This window comes from Chiloscyllium punctatum, chromosome 2, assembly GCF_047496795.1.
Source record: "Chiloscyllium punctatum isolate Juve2018m chromosome 2, sChiPun1.3, whole genome shotgun sequence".
NCBI lineage: Eukaryota > Metazoa > Chordata > Chondrichthyes > Orectolobiformes > Hemiscylliidae > Chiloscyllium > Chiloscyllium punctatum.
In genome coordinates this window covers 140,643,297-140,664,724 of record NC_092740.1, presented here as the reverse complement: position 1 = coordinate 140,664,724, position 21,428 = coordinate 140,643,297, and the positions used below count along the sequence as shown (strand labels likewise).

The 21,428-nt window shown below is 40.9% G+C and overlaps 1 protein-coding gene across 4 annotated transcripts in view; it reads right to left on the bottom strand.

Moving 5' to 3' along the window:
- LOC140490928 (A disintegrin and metalloproteinase with thrombospondin motifs 3-like) overlaps positions 1-21,428 on the bottom strand; it is a 257,036-nt gene that overhangs the window by 12,138 nt on the left and 223,470 nt on the right. For all 4 annotated transcript variants that reach the window (XR_011963229.1, XR_011963230.1, XM_072589151.1 and 1 more), the window contains 5 exons: positions 19,048-19,211; positions 11,346-11,511; positions 9,866-9,998; positions 5,246-5,450; positions 2,392-2,509 (listed from right to left, as the gene is read on the bottom strand). Coding sequence is in view for 2 of the 4 variants with exons in the window: in XM_072589151.1 (XP_072445252.1) it covers positions 2,392-2,509; positions 5,246-5,450; positions 9,866-9,998; positions 11,346-11,511; positions 19,048-19,211 (786 nt within the window). In the remaining 2 variants the exon portion in view is untranslated. The remainder of the gene's footprint in view (positions 1-2,391; positions 2,510-5,245; positions 5,451-9,865; positions 9,999-11,345; positions 11,512-19,047; positions 19,212-21,428) is intronic.

Sequence of the window (21,428 nt, the reverse complement as noted above, 5' to 3'; positions counted from 1 at the left end):
CGAGATGTTAGTAGAAATACATGAATTTGTGAAAAGATACTCTGATGCTGTGTACAAGATCATGTAATGTCACAAATAATTGTCAAATCATACAACAAAATAGCTGACACGTTTGCAATATATATCAACTGTCCATTGTACAAATACAGATGACTCTGCTACTAAAAACATTACATCTGGCAGTAACCAGTTATCTATAACACATGATACTTACCAGTCTACAATGACAATGGGGAGGCAGAGGCACAGTAGATCCAGGTTAATATTCCGGGACATGGGTTCAAGTTGCATCATGGCAGATGGTGAAATTGTAATTCAATTTTAAACATTCTGAATTAAAAGCAAGCCTAATGAAGACCATGTAACTATTGTCGACCGCTGTTAGAAAAACACCATTTCGCTAACGAAATCTGCTGTCTTTACCTACATGGTTTACATGTGACTTCAGAGGCACATCAATGTGTTTATTCTTATAACTGACTCTAAACAGTTAAGGAAGGCCTAGCCTGCCAAACCCATCCCATGAATGAAGAAAAAAAGCTCACTGCAGAGCAAAGTTACACAGCCAAGTCACGATAAGGACTAGTTCTGGTCATATTGTATGCCCACCAAAGCATTTATCACAACGTATAATGAAATTGTACCGGAATACAAGCTTGTATGCATTTATCAGAACAGGTTTCTTATTCTTCAAAGGGAAAAGTAAAGATGCTGTACTATTGCACAGATCTCAGAAAGACATTGTACCTTTAAGGTAGCTAGATGGCATTATGGCTTGTGGCATTCTAGTCTAACATAACCTAATCCAATCTCCACCTTACTCATGTTCACTTCGTCAGTGAGTAAGGAAGCAATCTGCCAGTAAATGAGTGCTTTATGCAAATAATGTAACTGTTCTAAGTAAGAATAACACCTAGATTCTATGTTTAATTCATGGGTGTCACACTAGTGTACCTAGCTGTTAACACACGTCCACATATCTGACTCAGTATGAACCTGACTCTTTACAGAACATATAATGTGGGCTAACATTGAAAAATCCATGAAGTACATCATGCTGGCAGCAAGCGATTACATAAGGCTTCTTTTCTCTAATGGATATTACTGAACCAGCTTGGGGTTTCTTTTAATCCAAAATCTTCATGGTAACCTTTACAGACCTGAGCTTTTTAGTTCCTCAGCAAACTAAGTTTCAAACTTGATTGATCAGCTCTCTCTATCATCTTTATTGATGATCTCAAAGACCCCAGGGATGGATCTGCTGCAAGGTGAATTCAGGGGAAACAGCCTAATTAAGTAGCTAATTACAGCTGGACTTTCTGAATGTTCTTGCTCAGATACTTATTCAGCGCTCATGTGGCTAGGCTAACTGTTGGTTGCTCAGGAGATTCAGTTCTTTAATCTCAGCTGTTTTATTGCTGTCATTTGGGCACGTGTTAGCAAATTGCTAAGAGTCTCGAACCATCAGATTCTCACATTAACTAAATAAGTGAGATCTCTTAACTTATTGTGTAAATGTTTTTTAAACCCCAAAATGACCGAGAATTGCATCTTTAATTTAATTTTTACAGAATAACAGACAAAATGAAATAAACAACGTATAATGTTAGCTGTCTACTTAGAGTATTAATGAAAACCTAATGGTATTAAGAAGTGCCGAAATCATTCCACAATTATCTGTTCTGATAACAGGAGCCAGCAGCACCTCATAGCCTGCACAGATAAAATGGGTCAGTCACCGTGCCACATTGCCTGTCCTGATAACAGTAACCACAGACATTCTGATATCAAGAGTCACAGGTCACTCATAACCTGTCTTTCAATGGATTTTTAATTGGAGACAAGGGCAAAGGCAAACAGTATGAATAAATAAAGAATAGTTTACGTTAGTAATATATAAATGCAGAAATCATTTTGCAACTGTCTTCTCTGACAAAAAGTCACATGCTTTTTTTTTAATTAAGACAGTTGCAAAATGATTTCTGCATTTATATATTACTAACGTAAACTATTAAAAAGTCACAAATGTGACTTTTAATAGTCTGGTGCATTCTTTCAGAGCTAGAAAACTGACAACATTTCCACTTAGTTCACAAAGCAATGAGTCACACAAAAGTTGCTGACTGCATTCGGGTGTATTCCTGCAAATTTCGTCACATGAGCCCCAACTAAATGTTTATTTCCCCATTTCCAATAACTGTATCATGAATAAACAAAATTCTTCAAAGTAAAGTATTAAAAAAAATGAGCTTTAATATTTCTACTACTTTTCTCCTAGGCTGCGTGAAGCAGTCTCCAGCAAATGAATTTTTAATTCTTGGAGACCTGCAGTGAATCATGGATGGTTAATTAGACCTGAAATGATGAATAGACATTCTGACAGATACATACCACCACAAGGGGGACGTTTGCAGACTCTTGTAGCTTCTGGTTTCTCACCATCGCATTGGTCATTTGGACGACATCTGACCTGTCTTTGTTCAATTCCTTCACCGCATGTAACAGAACACTGCAAATAATTACATTTAACTAAATAATGGGAGGAGCAAGCAAAACAATACCAACAAACACAGACTTCTCAAAGCCTGTTCTGATATCAGGAGTCACAGGTCACTCAGAATCCATTTGCAACACCTTTCCCACTGAAGGATCAATACCCACTAGGTGTGTACCCCAGTGCGAAACAAAAGCAGACCTATATTCAGTGGTGTCTCCTAACGTGATATAGTACTGTACCCCAGTGTTATACAATAACAGACTTGCAGCTTTCCCAACTATCTCCCAGCTTTGCACAATAACTGATCTTTATGTGTGTCCTCACATTATACAGTGAAAGTTGTATCTTCACTGCCCTAAGTCACATTGTGACAGGTATCTCCTCAGCAGTACTGATATTTACCTTTGGGGCATATTGAGAATGTGAATGGTGGTATAGCTATCCTTATTTCTTCTAACCACGGGAAAACACCGCAGTCTCCTTTTCATGTGGTGTCGGTATAGCCTAAGAAAGCACAAAGCTGATTTGTCTTTTTAAAACTTGAATCCCCAGGACCTGATCAGGTATACCCTAGAACTCTGTGGGAAGCTAGGGAAGTGATTGCTGGGCCCCTTGCTGAGATATTTGTATCATCAATAGTCACAGGTGAGGTGCCGGAAGACTAGAGGTTGGCTAATGTACTGCCACTATTTAAGAAAAGTGGTAAGGAAATGCCAGGGAATTATAGACCGGTGAGCCTGACATCAGTGGTGAGCACGTTGTTGGACAGGATCTTGAAGGATAGGGTTTACATGTCCTTGGAAAGGCAAGGACTGATGAAGGATAGTCAACATGGCTTTATGTATGTGAAATCGTGTCTCACTAACTTGATGGAGGTTTTTGAACAAGTACTGAAGAGGATTGATGAGGACAGAGCAGTTGACGTGATCTACATGGACCTCAGTAAGGCGTTTGACAAGGTTCCGCATGGTAGACCGGTTAACAAGGTTAGATCGCATGGAATACAGGGAGGACTAGCTATTTGGATCCAGAACAAGTTCGAAGGTAGGAGACAGAGGGTGGTGGTGGAGGGCGGTTATTGGACTGGATATCTGTGACCAGCAGTGTATTAGATCCACTGCTTTATGTCACTTATATAAATGATTTGGATGAAAACATAGGAGGTATAGTTAGTAAGTTGCAGATGACACTAAAATGGGAGGTGTAGTGGACAGCAAAGAAGGTTATTTCAGAGGACAACAGGATCTGGATCAGATGGGCCAATAGGCTGAGAAGTGGCAGATGGAGTTTAAGTTTGATAAATGTGAGGCACTGTGTTTTGGAAAGGCAAATCAGGGCAAGACTTATACACTTAATGGTAAGATCCTCGGGAGCACTGCTGAACAAAGAAACCTTGGAATGCAGGTTTATAGCTCCTTGAAAATAGAGTTGCAGGTAGATAGGATAGTGAAGAAGGCGCTTGGTATGCTTTCCTTTATTGGTCAGCATATTGAGTATATGAGTTCGGATGTCATGTTGCAGCTGTACAGACATTGGTTAGGTTGCTTTTGGAATATTGTGTGCAATTCTGGTCTCTTTCCTATTGGAAGAATGTTGTGAAACTTAAAAAGGTTCAGAAAACATTTACAAGGATGTTGCCAGGGTTGAAGGATTTGAGCTACATGGAAAGGCTGAATAGGGTGGGGCTAATTTCCCTGGAGCATCGGAGACTGAGGGGTGACCTTATAGAAGTTTATAAAATCATGAGGGGCATTATTAGGATAAATAGACAAGGTCTATTCCCTGGCTTGGGGGAATCTAGGACTAGAGGGCATAGGTTTAGAGTGAGAGGAGAAAGGTTTATCTGGGAGATTAGTTGTAAGCCAAGCAGCCATTTTGTCACATATTAAAAGCCTGGAATCCATTTTAATTTTCATATTAGTGTCTGCCTGTATGTTCCCAGGCTTAGTGAGGTGGCTGACCTTGTAGCTGTACTAACACCAGATAGTAAACTCTTTCCCAGCATCGGAATGTTTTTCTTTTACAAGAATCTATTGCTTATCAACCAACCAGCACTGTCCAGAGAGCTACGTGACTGGGGCTAGTGACTGGGCTAAGTGCCCACTTACTCATTATGGATCAATTAACAGTTTGCTAAATGTTAAATGATTGTAACCTATATAACCAATCAACTCTCTGAATCGCGTCAGAGTGACTTGCGACCATCATGGGCGACTTGTCTCTCTTTGTGAGCTCACCAATAAACAGTCAGTACTCAAGGCTTGTGTGACGCAAGTAATTTTCCTTAGTTTGGATAGATACGAGCGAGTCTTTGACTGAATATTTTTGTCCCTATCCCCAACAGTTTAAAAGGGACCTCAGGAGCAACAGTTTCACACAAGGATGAGATGCCTGAGGAAGTGGTGGAGGCTGGTACAATTACAACATTTAAAAGGCATCTGGATGGGTCTATGAATACGAAGGGTTTGGAGGGATATGGGTTAAGTGCTGGCAACTGGGACTAGATTAGGTTAGGATATCTGGTCGGCATGGAGGAGTTAGACGGAAAGGTCTGTTTCCGTGCTGTACATCTCTATGACTCTTACTGCATTGGGGGTGGGGGGGGGGGGGGGGGTCATAACTTTAATTTTTGTTCACCCCTGACATGAGGTGCAACTCTGTAACATGATCATTGGCGTGGGATTTAATGATTCCACTCATTTTTAAAATGAATCTGCTTTCCATTTCAGATAAAGCTTGCTCACTGACCTCTAACCAGGGTCCCGTCTTCCATTGTGCTGGACAAGGTTTTCGATTGCAAGCTCGGCGGTTCTCCAGCCGCTCTCCAGTGCAGTATTTACTGTGCACTGAGTGATTCCTTCCATTGGTCATCTCCACACAGCGAACAGTGCGCAGTTGGTATCCAGAACTCCCACAGGATTTTGTGCAGTGTTCCCATTCGTCTGCTATCCAACTAGATGGGGTAATATCAAATAAAATTAATTTTTAGAGATCCTTGCAATATTCCATGCATTTAATTGAGTACTTCATTGAATAAACAAGGAGTTTAGGAATAGACCACGATGGATTGTTGAAAGGTCTCAAACTGGTATGCACTGAACAAATTAATGAAGGGTAATAGCTGTGATTGTGTAAAAACATTTCATGAATTGATATCAACACAGTTACTGCATTAATGGAATAGGCAGCTGTACTGCGGCTTAATAAATCTTATATCTATTACATAGTAGGTTGGAGATAAAGAGGTAACTTTATCTGAACGGTCCACTCACACGCTACCTTCACACCTTCTACCACTACAATCAACAGCAACAACTAATTCTACACAATCCATATAGGCTGTACTTACAGAAATGTCCAATTTATACAGACTACTCAAACAGACCATATATGATTCACACAGCTACTCACACACACTGCTTCGTATACATACATCATACTCACACACCCAGAAAGCTACCCACACAAAGCCAGTACATTATCCATATACAATCAAAACCAACAACTAATTCTACACAATCCATATAGGCTTTATTCATAAAAATGTCCATTTCATACAGATCACTCAAACAGACCATATATGATTCGCACTGCTATTCACACACACAGCATAGTATACAGATCCCATACTCACACACCCAGTAGGTTACCCACACAAAGCAAGTTCACTATCCATATGCACAGATCTCAAGGTTAATGAAGGAAATTCAGGTTAATCGAGGAAAGCTAGCACTGACTTAGGGAGGACAGACTTGTCTAACCTACTTGCTTGAATTTTGTGATGAGGTAACAGAGAGGGCTGATGAAGGTAATCCTACTGATGTGTCTTTTCTGAACTTGTGAAAGGCATTGGATGAAGTGCTACACAGCCGTTTTATGAATAAAGTTAGAGCATGAGGAAAGGGACAGTAGCAACATGTGACTTCAACTGAGTGACAGAAAATAAAGCTGCGGTTCATGGGTGTTTCATAGGCTGGAAGAGATCCACTGAGGTTGATGTTAGGGCCCCTGCTGTTCCCGATACACAAATGCTTTAGATGTTGGTGTACAGTACAGGGCATAATTTTAAAATCTTGTTTCAGGGGATGTAGACACAAGGTGCTCTTCCAGAATTACCCTTGAATTGAGTGGCCCTATTATGCCATTTTCAAATGACAATGCAAAATCAACCATATTGCTCTGGTTCTGGAGTCACATGTAGGCCAGACCAGGTGAGGCTGGCAGATATCCTTCCCTAAGGGACATTAATGAACGAAATGGGCTTTCACAACAATCTATGACCGTTCCATGGTCACCATTCCTGACCTGAGTTTCATCCTCAGATTCTTATAAAAAAAGCAACTGAATTTAAATTCCAAAATGTGTCAGCGTCTGCTTTATAGTGACATTATTACCCCCCTAGAATTGTCATTTGTGAACTTCAAAAAGATGTCGGCAGCCTAGTGAGTGGACAGGTAAATGGCATTTGAAATTTAATTAGAGAAGTGTGAAGTTCTCTTAGAAAGAACATGGAGAGACAAAGGGTATAATTCTAAAGCAGAGGGACGTGGTACAAATGTTCAAAAATCATTGAAGATGGCTGAACAGATCAAGGCAGCAGTTAGTAAAGCATAGAGCATATAGCTTTATTGAAAGAAGCATTGAGTACAATGGCCACAAAGCTATTTAAAACTTCTTTAAAACAACGCTTCAGTCTCAACTGGAGAATGCATCCAGTTCTGAGTGCCACACTTTTTAAGAAGAATGTGAAGGTACTAGTGAGGGTGCAGAGAAGATTCACAAAAATGATTCCTGGCATGAGAAACTTCAATTATGGAGATTGATTGCAAAAGTTGGGAAACGTTCGTTATTAAAGGTCAAGTGGAGAGGAGATTTGACAGAGGAACTCAACATCGAAGGGAATCTGGGAAGAATATAGGGAGAAAGTATCCTTATTGGTGGAAAGATCCAGAACCAGAGTGCCCAGATTTAAGATAATCGACTAAAGTAGCCATGGAGACATGAGGAGAAACGTCTTGCACAGTCAGTGGTTGAGATCCAGAACATGCTGCTGAGTATGTGGTGGAGGCAAATTCAATTAGGGTTTTCAAGAGGAACTGGATTATTATTCAAAAAGGACAAATGTGCGGATCTACAGCAAGAGTATAGGAGAATGGCACTCAGTAAATTGTTCCTTTGGAGACGCAGCAACAATGTGATGGGCCAAATGGCCTCATTCTGTGCTGTCATCACCCTGGGAAAGATTTTCTTGTGCTCCAGTGGAAGCCAATCATTGCTGAATCAGAATGTCTGGTCCACCAAATCAATAACAAAGGGCTCGAGAATACTAGGAACATAAGCCCTTGCTGAACATGTTCCATAATGTGGAGGTCATGGACTTAATCATATTGCTCAGAAACATCCAGACAGGTACACTAATAGCTCCTCTCTGTCCCATCATTATAAGTTCAGTGAGGCACTGACAAAGATTGGAAACCTTGATTGCTGTTTTTGGATTCTGTCATTCTTGGTGCATGGTTAAACATGAACATGGGGAGGAGAAATCAAAAAAGATGCACAAACTCCCAACTCAACAAAAAACAACATGGTTCTGACCCCAGGAGGAATGAATTAGAAAAGAAAGCAGACACTTTTGGATCGGTAATGGTAACACACAATAATCCTAAGCACAAACACACAAAAAAACACTCCAGATCTTTGGAATTTGGGACCTGGATTTTGCTCTGGACAAGAATTGGTGGGTTTGACTAATGTGTGACAAATTAACTTGTTGGTTGGGTTATTATATAAAATATGCCAAAAATTCAAGTTTGGATCAACAGGTCAACGGATCAACTCCCAGGGATCGCAATTTGGTGTGGAAATCAAAGCATTAGGATTCCATCCAATTTTTCACAATGCACTCATTTTCCCAGCAAGAGAAGCCACTCTCCACCCCCTTACCGCACCAGCAGGATCCATCTGGAAGAGTTCCTAGCTATGCCAAGAATTTTAGCCAATACACCCACAGCTGCCCACCAACAATTGGCATGAACTCCACTGCAGATTTCCAAATGGTCCTGATATTCAAAACCACTTGCAGGTGCTGGTCTCCCATCCAATCCACGAAAATAATATTGCCTCCCATCTCTATCCCACTTCACCCCTTGCATCCCCCTCCCTCACTCCCTTGATAAAGCATATGGGTCGTACATTTGATCAGGTGCAGGATCCGCATGAGTAGGACTGGAGATTACATCACACTCATTCATCAGCCGAGCAGCCTCTTTCAGACCAGAAATGTCTGCTGCAGTTATGACAGAAAGCTGGGAAACCACATCTAGTGACAAGCATCAGTCACACTTCAGAAAGGAAACTTTATTGTGTACAGTTCTGGTCACCACACTACAAGAAGGATGAAGAGGAGAAAGCGAGGACTGCAGATGCTGGAGATCAGAGTCAAAAAGTGTGGCACTGGAAAAACACAACCAGTCAGGCAGCATCCGAGGAGCAGGCATAAGCCCTTCATCAGGAATGTGGAGGCTTTGAGAAGATACAGAAATAGCTTGCCAGGATGTTATCTGAATTGGAGGGTATTGGCTATGAGAAGAGATTGGACAAACCTGGTTTGGTTTCACTTGAATGTTGAAGGATGAGGGGTGACCTAATAGAAGTTTACAAAATTAGGAAAGGCATGGATATAATATATAGTCAAAGTCTTTTTCCCAGAGTAGAAATGTCTATTACTAGGGATATAGATTTAAGTTAAAAGGGTGCAAGTTTAACGGAGATGTGAGAGGCAAGTGTTTTTTTACACGGAGGGTGGTAAGTGCCTGGAATGTGGGAGGTGGGAGGCAGATACATTAGCAACATTTAAGAGGCACCTTGATAGATATATGAATGGGCAGAATACGGACCACATAAAGGCATGAAGGTTTTAATTTATACAAGCATCATGTGTCGGAGCAGCGTTGATGGGCTGAAGGCCTGTTCTTTGTTCTTTGTGCTTGTTGTGCCAGTGCCTCATGCCAACTTGGCTAGGGCTTCAGCCACAGCTGAGACAAAATGGAAGCAAAGCATTGTCATCCGTCATAAATAGTTGTGAAAAACTTCAGGAGTTTTGGTCTTCACCTCCACGGCTGTCCAATAAACACTGGAAAGCTAAGCCTTTTGCTGTTTTTGTGGTGAAGCTAAGAACTATTTGTTCCAAGACGGGGGCATCCATGTTAAATTCTAAAGAGAGAACGATTTCCCGGTGCTTTCAGCCAGCTGTAAGTGGGGAAACAAACCAGCTTTGTGAAGAAATGACAGGTTGTGCTTTTAAAAAGAGTAGATTTTGTTTTACATAGGGAGGTAATGGAGCAGACTTCAACAATAATTGGTACTTACACAGGCAATGTGCACTCTTGCAGGTTACACATCCTGCGGATAGGTTTTGGTTTCTTATCTGCATCACAGAAGTTACGATGAACCATTTTATTGTCAGTCTTCCTTCGGCATCCATACTTTGTGTACTGAAAACCTAATAACAAAAGGTTAATCTCCTTTCTGAGTGATCACAACCTGCATTGTTTTATTAGCATACACACAACCAATCAAGGAAACCTGGTGTATCCTTCACCACATCCTATTGCTTCAAGTTATATTCGCTCATTCCTATGTTATGGATGGGTTTAGATTAGATTCCCTACAGTTCCCTATGGGTGGGTGCCGTTGCACAGGTCAGCATTTCTCGTCCCTCTCTGACAAGGTGGTGATGAGCCCTCATCTGTTCCTTTTTATTCATTTACAATGATGCTAACATCACTGGCTAGTGAAGTATTTACTGTCCATCCCTAAATGTTCAAAGGGCAGTCAACACATTGCAATGTATCAGGAGTCACATGTAAGCCAGGCAGTACCAGGAGATGGAGAAGCCGATGTTTCGGGTGTAACCCTTGTTCAAGACCTTTCTCCACCTCCTGATGCTACCTGGCTGGCTATGTTCTTCCAGCCTCCTGACTGTCTCTATTTTGGATTCCAGCATCTGCAGTTTTTTGTCTCTCTATAAGGTAAGGATAGCAAATTTACTTCCCTAAAGGATATGAGTGAATCAGACAGGTTTTCCTTCAACTATTGGTTCATAGTCATCTTTTAACTCTTAACTCCAACTTTTTTTTTATTGTATTCAAATTCTGTCATCTCCGATGGTGAGATATGAACCGAGAACATCTGGATTAATAAACCAACAATAAGAGCACAGGGCCATCACCTCTCACTTAAGATAATGAATTGTTTGGGGCACTGCATCCTTCATTACATAGCTTTAGATACTGTTATAGGGAAATTTCTGGAAGGGCAAAACAACACAACTTCCTGATAAACATGTGCAACTCTGCAGGTGTAGTCACTGAAAGCTGCTGTCTGAGTTATTCCTCAATACCTTTTGAGTGTTTATAGTCTCACGAATAGTTTCGCCACAAAATAAACATCAAAGTGACAACATCCTATTATTTCTTTTAATTGGTGGATAAGTAATGAATGGGACATGGAGGAGAACTCCTTTGCTCTACTCCAAACATCAGGGAGCAGCAGATTGGACCTTGTTTCATTATCTAATCCAGAAGAAGGCACTTCCAGCAATGCAGCATGACTCTATAGTGTCTGAACTGCTAGCTCCAATTGTGTGTTCAGGTTTTTGGAGTAGGGTATGAATTCTCAGCTCTGAATCAGAGATGAGAATTTTTCGGACAGAGTCAGGCCTATCACTGTGGTCAGCACAGCACACATTAAATGGTTAACATATGGTCTCTTTTGCTATAATCATAATACGACAAAGCACAAAGTGAGAAAGACATTTATGTTTAATTTCAAATTCAGACAGAAGTACCTCCACCACATGGTTTGGAACACTGGGACCAGTTCTTCAAAGCCCACTCAAAGGCATGGACATCTTCTTGAAGTACATTATTGTTGCTGATGGTTGGTAAGGAGTCTTCATGGATAATGTAGTTATAGGTGAGAGTAGATTTTGTACTATTATCCCGAGGGATTATCTGAGAGAAACAAAAGCCACAATTGAGGTGATGGATGGCTGATGATTCCACGTCTAAATACCTGCAGATATTATTCTGGAAACTCATTATTGCATTTAAAGAGTCTCCACACATAGCTACCAAGAATATAGCACTTCTATACTTGTCATGATTTTTATCTTGTGTGATCAAATCCTATCTCGTGATCAATCATAGAACAGCACAGCAGAGTACAGACCCTTCGGCCTTTGATGTCGTGCCGGACTTTTATCCTACTCTAAACCTACACATTCTGTGAAGGGTTTTTGCCCGAAACGTCAATTTTCCTGCTCCTCTGATGCTGCCTAACCTGCTGTGCTTTTCCAGCACCACTCTAATCTAACCTACGTATCTGTCATTGTACTATCTTCCATGTGCCTAACCAAGAGCTGCTTAAATGTCCCTAATGTATCCAACTCTACTGCCACTGCTGGCAGTGAATTCCACACACCCACCACTCTCTGTGTAAATCCTACCCCCATGCCCTCCATAATAGTTCTTTTTTTTGTTATTTCCAGTCTCACTTTCCCTGATTCTGTACCTACTTAGTTGTTGTGCATCTCTAAACTCTTCCAGTTCTGACGACAGGAGAGGCTGAATACGCTGGGACTGATTTCCTTGGAGGCTAAGGGGGTGACCTTGTAGAGTTTTATAAAACCATGAGGGGCATGGATAGGGTAAATAGATAAGGTCTTTTCCCTCAGGTGGAAGTCCAGAACTGGAAGGCATAGGGTAAGAGGAGAAAGATATAAAAGGGACCTAAGGGGCAATGTTTGAATGCAGAGAGTGGTCGTGTATGGAATGAGCTGCCAGCAGAAGTGGTGGAGGCCAGAACAATTCCACCATTTAAAAGACATCTGGATGGGTTTATGAATAGGAAGGGTTTGGAGGGAGGGATATGGGTCAAATGCTGGCAAATGGGACTAGGTTAATTTAGGATATCTGGTCAGGCATGGACGAGTTGGACCAAAGGGTCTGTTTCTGTGCTGTACATCTATATGATTCTATGACTCGATTAACACTGTTTCTTGCTCCAAAGATCCTGCCTGATCTGCTGCAGTATGTGCAGCCTTTATTTATCACAAGTAGAATTTCAATTTAAGTCCCTTTGTTCTTGATGCCCTCCTATCAGAGGAAATAATTGCTCTGAATCTACCTTCTTCAAATTTTCTACCCATTTAAACACTTCAAACAGATCACACCTCAATCGTGTAAAATCTAAGGCTGAATTTTTGCAACCTGCCCTCATTATTTAACTTTCTAAGCACTGGTATCAATCTGTGTTATAGAATCCCTACAGTGTGAAAGCAGGCCATTCAACACACAATGACTCTCCGAAAAGTATCCCACCATGTGCGATCCCTTTCCCATGGCTAATCTGCCTAGCCCGCACATCCTCTGGACATTGTGGGCAATTTAGCATGGAGGTCAAACCATTTGACCAGCAGATCTGATTCTCCAGACGAAACCCATGCAGAACGAACGTGCAAACTCCACAGAGACAGTCACCTGAGGGTAGAATGAAACCCGAGTCCCTGACACTATGAGGCAACAGCTAACTACTGAGCCAACCTGCTGCGCCAGCCAATAGTATTTGTTATGCCAAGGCCATTAGCATTTAGCACAAAGCTGGTTGAAAGTTCTGAAAATCTGCCGAATAGATTGGCTTGCTAAAAGAGAATGACAACAGAAACGTGAGAGAGTGGCAATTCAGTGCAGAGCCGTCAGGAGGTGACGAGTAATGTAAACCAAGAGGAAACTGTAAATAAGGAATTATGTAAGTAAACAGAATAATGAATTAGATAAAGGGGATAAAACAAAATAAATTAAACACAGAATAGCAAAATGTAAGGGATCAAAACTGCATCAAATAAACATTTGTATGTTTTATGTGTCCTAAATAACGCCATTTTGAAGAAGTATCTCCAATTGCACTGAATTTGAACAGCACGGCATGTGGAAGACTAAGAATTTCCTGGAGTACTTATTGGTTATGCAGTAGTTACAGAGCGTTCAGGAAGATAGTAAGCTGATGAACATTTGACAGGTGAGGAAGCAGCTGGTGATATACGAATTCTCTTGAAATATGGCTGTTTCAAAACATGGGGAGAGGATTGGATAAATTCTGCAGTACATCCACACTGCAATGTTGAAAATAACTGTACAAGGGGATAAAACAAAGTATAAATGCAGTTATCATACAAATTCAACATTCAGGCAATAAATGGCTTCTGTAAATTCCATAGTGATGGTATGTTATCTCCCTGGTACCAGGGAAAACAACATCACCAAAAGGATGCAGAACGTTTTTCATGTTGAAACTGATAACCCACAACAAGTAATGGGGTTATGGTCTAATAGACCTACAGGAGCTGGGGAAATTAAGGAGCAGGAAGATAGTAACCTCCAAATTGCTCCCAGTGTCTCCGTGCAGCAGGGAAGGCTTGAGATTTCTGGGGCACTGAGACAGTTCTGGAATAGGAAAGTGGTATAATTTAACAAGGGTGGGGGCCACAAGTGGAAGCATAAGATGCAAGTTGTGCAAAGGATTGATAGAGACATATTATAGTGAAAGAGAGTGACTCAGAAATAGGACCAATCAGGCAAGGGTGAAAGTGAGACACACTTACTTGGTTTATGATTTGGTGCTGGACTGGGGTATACAAAGTTAAAAATCCCACAACACCAGGTTATAGTCTAACTGGTTTATTTGGAAGCTCCTACCCTTGTTAAATTATACCACTTTCCTATTCCAGAACTTGTCTCGGTGACCCAGAAATCTCAAGCCTTCGCTGATACACTGAGACATTGGGAGTAATTTGGAGGTCACTATCTTCCTGCTCCTTAATTTCACCAGCTCCTAAAGGTCTGTCAGACCATAACCCCATTACTTGTTGTAGGTTATCAGTTTCAACATGAAAAATGTTCTAAATCCTTTTGGTGATTTTGTTTCCCCTGGTACCATCACTTTGGAATTTACAGAAGCCATTTATTGCCTGAATGTTGAATTCCTATGACAACTGCATATTTGTGTTTCCAAATAAACCTGTTGGATTATAACCTGGTGTTGTGAGATTTTTAACTCTTTACCTGGTTTAAACTACATGCATGTAAATGGACAGAGTGTGTTAAATGTAGACTGGTGAGCTATACTCACAAGTAACTATACAGCATTATCACGTCATGCAGCAATGTTAGTCCTGGAGACTGGGCTCCTACCAGGGAAACAATTTTTATGTTGCTGACTAGAAAGTGCTCAGTAACAACTGTAAATTAAATAAAAAGGTAAAGGGTTAGCAGGTATGGTGTAAACATATTGCTGCGCTATTAGAAAGATAAAAAGTACAGTCATAGAATCCCTACAGTGTGGGAGCAGATCATTCAGCCCATCGAGTCCAGACAACCCTCTGAAGCACACCCCAACCTATCCCTGTAACCCTGCCCTTCCTTGGCTAATCCACCCAAGCTGCACATTGCTGGACACTATGGGTAATTTAGCAGAACTAGAGGGCATAGGTTTAGGGTGAGAGGGGAAAGATATAAAAGAGACCTAAGGGGTAACTTTTTCATGTAGAGGATGTTGCATGTGTAGAATGGGTTGCCAGAGGAAGTGGTGGAGGTTAGTACAATTGCAACATTTAAAAGGATATATGGGCCAGGTGCTGGTAGGTGGGACTAGGTTGGATTGTGATATCTGGTCGGCATGGACAAGTTGGACCGAAGGGTCTGTTTCCGTGCTGTACATCTCTATGACTCTAACCTGCACATCACTGGACACTATGGGTAATTTAGCATGGCCAATCCACCTAACCTGCACATCACTGGACACTATGGGTAATTTAGCATAGCCAATCCACCAACCTGCATATTTTGGACTATGGGAGGAAATCGCTGCACCCAGAGGAAAACCACACAGACACAAGGAGAATGTACAAACTCCACACAGTCACCCAAGGGTGGAATCGAACCTTGTGTTGTAAGGAAGCAGTGCTAACCAATGAGCCACTGTGCCACTCCTGAAAAGTACTTGAGGGTTCAAAGGAAGAATTGATTTGGGGAAATAACAGAGCAGTTACTTCTGCGTTGGATGAAAATCAAAGGTCACTAAATGGCTAGAGGAGATAATGGGAAATAAATGTTTAAAATGCTGGAAAAGCTCAGCAGGTCTGGCAGCATCTCTGGAGAGAAATCAGAGTTAACGTTTCAGGTGGAGTGACCCTTCCTCATAACTCCTTCAGTTCTGAGCTGAAAAATGTGATGCTGGAAAAGCGCAGCAGGTCAGGCAGCATCCAAGGAGCAGGAGAATCGACATTTCGGGCATAAGCCCTGAAGAAGGGCTTATGCCCGAAACGTCGATTCTCCTGCTCCTTGGATGCTGCCTGACTTGCTGCGCTTTTCCAGCATCACATTTTTCAGCTCTGATCTCCAGCATCTGCAGTCCTCACTTTCTCCTCCTTCAGTTCTGAGGAAGGGTCACTCCATCTGAAACATTAACTCTGATTTCTCTCCACAAAAGCTGCCAGACCTGCTGAGATTGCCCAGCAATTTGTATTTCGCCTTTCATCCTCAGTCTTTTTGGTTCTTATTGAGATAATGGAGTAATTTTGCAGGCAATCAGCAGAAAGATACAAGTTCATTGGAGTATTGATGAGAAACAAAAATGAAGGATTACGAGCTGACTGAATCTTTGAAATGTGTAAAAGGAAGTTCCTTGATCAGTATGGTTGGAATCCAACAAAAAAGGGTGTGGTGGTCTGTCTTGTACTGGGGAACAAAGTGAAGCATGTTTCATTGGGGACTGCACTCGATGGACAGCTATCATGAAGAATCTGTACAAGTGCAGTGAAACGTAATTGCCATTACACGCCAGTCCCTTTATGATAAGGCTGACAAACAGTGGCTCAGTGGTTAGCACTGCTGCCACACAGTGCCAGGGTCCCAGGTTCAATTTCAGCCTTGGGTGAGTCTCAGTGTGGAGTTTGTACATTCTCCCCATGTCTGTGTGGGTTTTCTCTGGGTGCTGCAGTTTCCTCCCACAATCTAAAGATGTGCAGGTCAGGTGAATTGGCCATAGTAAATTGCCCATAGTGTTAGGTGCATTAGTCACAAGGGGGGATAGGTTACTATGCAGAGGGTCGGTGTGGACTTGTTTGGCCGAAGGGCCTGTTTCCACACTGTAGGGAATCGAAGAGGAGGAGGAAACCATTTATTTTCCCAATTGCATGCTGTGCCTGCATGTTAACTTGTTGTCAGTCATGTACAAGATCACTCAACACTCTCTGAATACTGACATTCCCTAGTTTCGCACCATCTAAAAAATATTTTGCTTTCCTCTCTTTGCTACCAAGCTTAATATCATATTACGCCACATTATACCTGCCCACTCATTTAACACATTTGAATCATTCTGGACCTGTTCATATCCATCCCATAGATTATTCTTCCCTCGTAAGATCAGTTGTGATCATATTGTCAGGTGAAATAGCGGACTCGTGGATGGGGGTAGTGGCTGTACGGTTGCAAAACTAAGGAACAGGAAGAAGCACTCAATGTTAAATTGTTTTTTTGTTCATACTGGATGGAATTCAAAGTAGTGTACCCCAGGGATCAGTGCTGGGTTCATTGTCTTTTTGTTTTAGTTACCTGCTTTTAGACATAAAAAGTGCACTTTCAGAGTTTGAAAAAGACACAAAATATTAAAATGCATTAAATAGTGGGGAGCAGAACAGGTTTCTTGATAAACTTCTAGGGAACACAGAGAGATTAATGAAATGGGCAGAGACATGGCAAATACAAATTAACTGGGAGAAGTGGTTAATTTTGGTAGAAAGAGTGAGGAAATGCAGAATAAACAAAAAGATGTAATTTTAAAGTACGTACAGAAACAGAGAATCTTGGAACTATACATGTATGAACTTTTTTAAGGAGGCAGGACAGCTTTAAGTCAGTTTTACAAAGCCCTTCCAGATGATTGGTTTTACAAATAAAGGCAAGGCATACAAAGGCAAACAAAGTATGCCTTCATACAACTTCAGTTGGACCCTTATTGAAGTATTGATTCTGACAGAGGTCTTTAGAAAGGATAGCAAGGCCTTCGAGAGGGTATAAAGGAGATATACTAGAATGCTCCCAAGGGTCGAAGATTTAGTTCATTAAAGAGCTGAGAAAAGTGCTCTTCAAATATAATAGGCTTAAGGGAGATTAACCAGAAGTGTTCAAAGTTTTGATGGGTCTGTCAGATGGAGTTGGAAAAAATCTGTTGTCAGAAGCGATACTGATTGGTAACCAATGGATACACCAGAAGTGGTAAGAGAACTGGAAACATCAGGAGAAAAGGGAAAATAAGCATCAACTTATTATAATCTGAAATGCAATGTCAGAGGAGAAGTTGCATCAATAATGCCTTTCAAAAGGGAAATGGATAAGTACTTTCAGTGAGAGAAAAACTTATAGGATTATTGGGAAAGAGCAGTGGAATGGAACTAATTGGATAAAGAGCCACACAGACAAAATTAAGGAATTGCTGGAAAAGTTAGAGAATTCTGAGGAAGGGTCACCCAACCCGTAACATTAACTCTGATTTCTCTTCACTGATGCTACCAGACCTACTGAGCTTTTCCAGCAATTTCTGTTTTTGTTTCTGATTTACAGTAGCTGCAGTTCCTTTGGTTTTTACACAGTCAAAATGGGCAGGAAAGGAACCTTCTCTTCTGCATCTTCCCATAAATCTATAACCTTTCAGATGTGGGATACCAAAAAAACTGAACATAGAGTTCACGCAGGGTCTGGAAAAGCTCAATACCAACTGAAGCATTGCCTACTCCATTTTGTATTCCAGTGCCTTTAAGATAAAGTAACGACATTCCACTAGCATGTTCCTAACTCGAAGGCACTTATTTTCAGATGGTGGACTGACTTCCACAGGGCAGCTCACAAACTACTTCATTTTTGGACAATTCCAGACTTTTATCTGATTGCACTTCACTGGACCAACTCGGGAAGTTCCACCATATTAAAGACAATGAATGTTAACTGTTGTAATCCAAGAATTAATAAGAATTTGGCAAAGAGACATGTTGGCCAAAAGGCACAGCATTCAATGACAGCTTGGCATAATACATAGTTCTCCCTGCTCTGTAGAAAATATTAGGATTGCATAAAATATGAATAGCTACACTGCTCAGTTTGAGTCATCAAAAATGAAATTCCCTGCCCATATAGCACTCCACTGTTGACTGTCTTGATTGATAAAACTGAACTGTCTGAAATATTTATGCCAACTTCCCCTCCCTAATGTTTCCCATATCAATACAAGTTGCATGGGTCAAAGTAAAGAATTTAACAGTGTCCTACATAAGTTCCGTACTGCACTCTCTTGATAGAAACTGGAGATCAATGATTTTTGCTTCATTCTACTTATCTAATTTCTGGGGTTGCAAAATCTCCAGAGATCTAAAGTTGTTAGCCTTATCAAAATTCTGGCACTTTGATGAATAAGAGGTCAGGAGAGTCACTCACCAGGATCACAACAGGATCATGCAAAGGACCATCTGTGTGCAGAGTTTCAATGTTATCCTCCAAGGTGTATGCCCACTCTACGCCCAGTTCAATAAAAACCTTTGTTTTGGGTTTGTATCCTTTCCCATTCAGGATGTAGTGACCCGTAGCCTGGTTCTTGACAGCTGGGACACAAAATGAAGGTCTTTTTGTGCATAAATGGATAACAATAAATATGATAAAGGCAATCAAAGAAAGTCATTAAAAACTGAAAGAACCGCAGATGCTGTAAATCAGAAACAAAAACAGAAGTTACTGGTAAAGCTCAGCAGGTCTGGCAACAGCATTTGTGAAGAGAAATCAGAGTTAGCGTTTCTGGTCTGGTTTGGGTTCACCGGACTTGAAATGCTAACTCTGATTTCTCTCCACAGATGTTGCCAGACCTGCTGAGCTTTTCCAGCAAATCATTTTCCACTTACAACAAAGGCATACCCAAATTTTACTAAATTGTTTTATTTCAGGAATATTGAATGAAAGGTGTTATATGGCATTAAAATATCAGATGGATAGGTCAAAAGAATTATTTCCAAATATACAGAAACGGCAGTGAGCTGTGTTCATTAATAATATATTGAGAGTATTGCTTATATCAACATAAAACGGTCTTCAAACAGATTAAAGATTTCATCTCTCATCAACAACCATGACCATGGAGAGACGATGGAGAATGGGGAAGCACACAATGCCAAGTCTGAGACTGGAAAGAGTAGTTATTAAAGAACAGTTAGCATAGTAGAGGAATTGGCTGATAGAATTAGGGTTTTGCATAGATGCCTCTTAATAGGAGAATTGAGTTTACGGAGAATGAGCTATAGGGACGATGTTTGAAATGAGAGGGTGATCTTTGATAGGAGAGTCAGGATTCTGGACAATTGGCTTCGGTAGAAGAATGAAGATATTGGAGGGTCAGGAGGGTTAGGATCCAGGATATATCTATATCCTAAATTCATGAAGGAAAGTTGACAGAAATCTTGATCAAAGTTAATTTTCTGTGATTTTTCTGCTCATTGAATGCTTTTAATTTCTCTGTTCCATGTTTTTCCCTCTCCTATTGAATGGGTTTAATTTTGAATAGTGAGATTCTGTATCATGAGGCTCACTTTCCTTTGCAATTTTTCTTCAGCAAATAAGTGAGATTCATCATTGTTGATGGAAAATACAAAAGCCAAGCTCCATCAGGACCTTATCTGACATCTACATATGCACTTGCCAGCAAGATCAAGCAGAGTAATCACTTCTCACAACAATCACCAGGCAACAGTATGGAATCAAAGCTCAGCTAATGCTTCACTCAACCCAATCAGTATTGAAGCTAATAATGGTTTCCAAACCATTGCCTCGGCAGAGATCAGGCCAGTCAGTAGAGGGCAGAATCAATCATTCAATCCTCTTACTCTTGACAGCTAACCTATATACTGAGTAATTTGGCTTAACTATTAAGGGAGCTCTTAAGATGCACCAACTAATATGCATTCGACCTCATTTTCATGATATTCACGGAGGAACTGTGAAAATTTTCTGTTGACATTATTTATCAAAGCATAATGGAAACTACACCCAAAACAAACAGTCCACCTAAAATTCAGCTACTGAATCTCACCTCAACACTTGTACTACAATGTGCTGCAGTTATTTTGGGGCATTAACATTAACATTATTCAGTAATAGCCAACTACATTTTGGGTCAGTGCTGGCTTATTCCTGAATTAGAAATGTCATAGGTCACAGCCCCACTACTGAGTTGAGGCAATTAATCATGGCTGACATTGACTGTACACTGGGGTACAGCTGCACTGCGGGAGTAGTTATTTACAGGGAATATATTAAACTGGCACACCGCCTGTTCAAGATGCAATATTTAACTGGTATGATGTCCAACATTCCTGATACAACTAAAAACTGAAAGTGCCTTCACAGATCTGGCAGCACTGTGGAGACAGAAAAAAACAGTCAATGTTTTGGGTCCAAAGGACACTTCTTCAAATTAAGTTCTGAAGAAGACTCATTTCAGCCTCGAAACCAGAACATTATTTCTCTCTCCACTGACCTCAGCTGCAATCACTCACGAATCAGGTGGGCTGCTTGGCTGTGGAGTGGCAGGTTTAATTTAGATAAATATGAGGTCCTGAATTTTGGAAAGGCAAATCAGGGCAGGACTTATATACTTAATGGTAAGGTCCCAGGGAGTTTTGCTGAACAGAGACCTTGGAGTACAATACATAGTTGCTTGAAAGTGGAGTCACAGGTAATTAAGACGGTGAAGAAAGCATTTGGTATGCTTGCTTTTATTGGTCAATGCATTGGGTATTGGAGTAGGGAGGTCATTTTGTGCCAGTATAGGA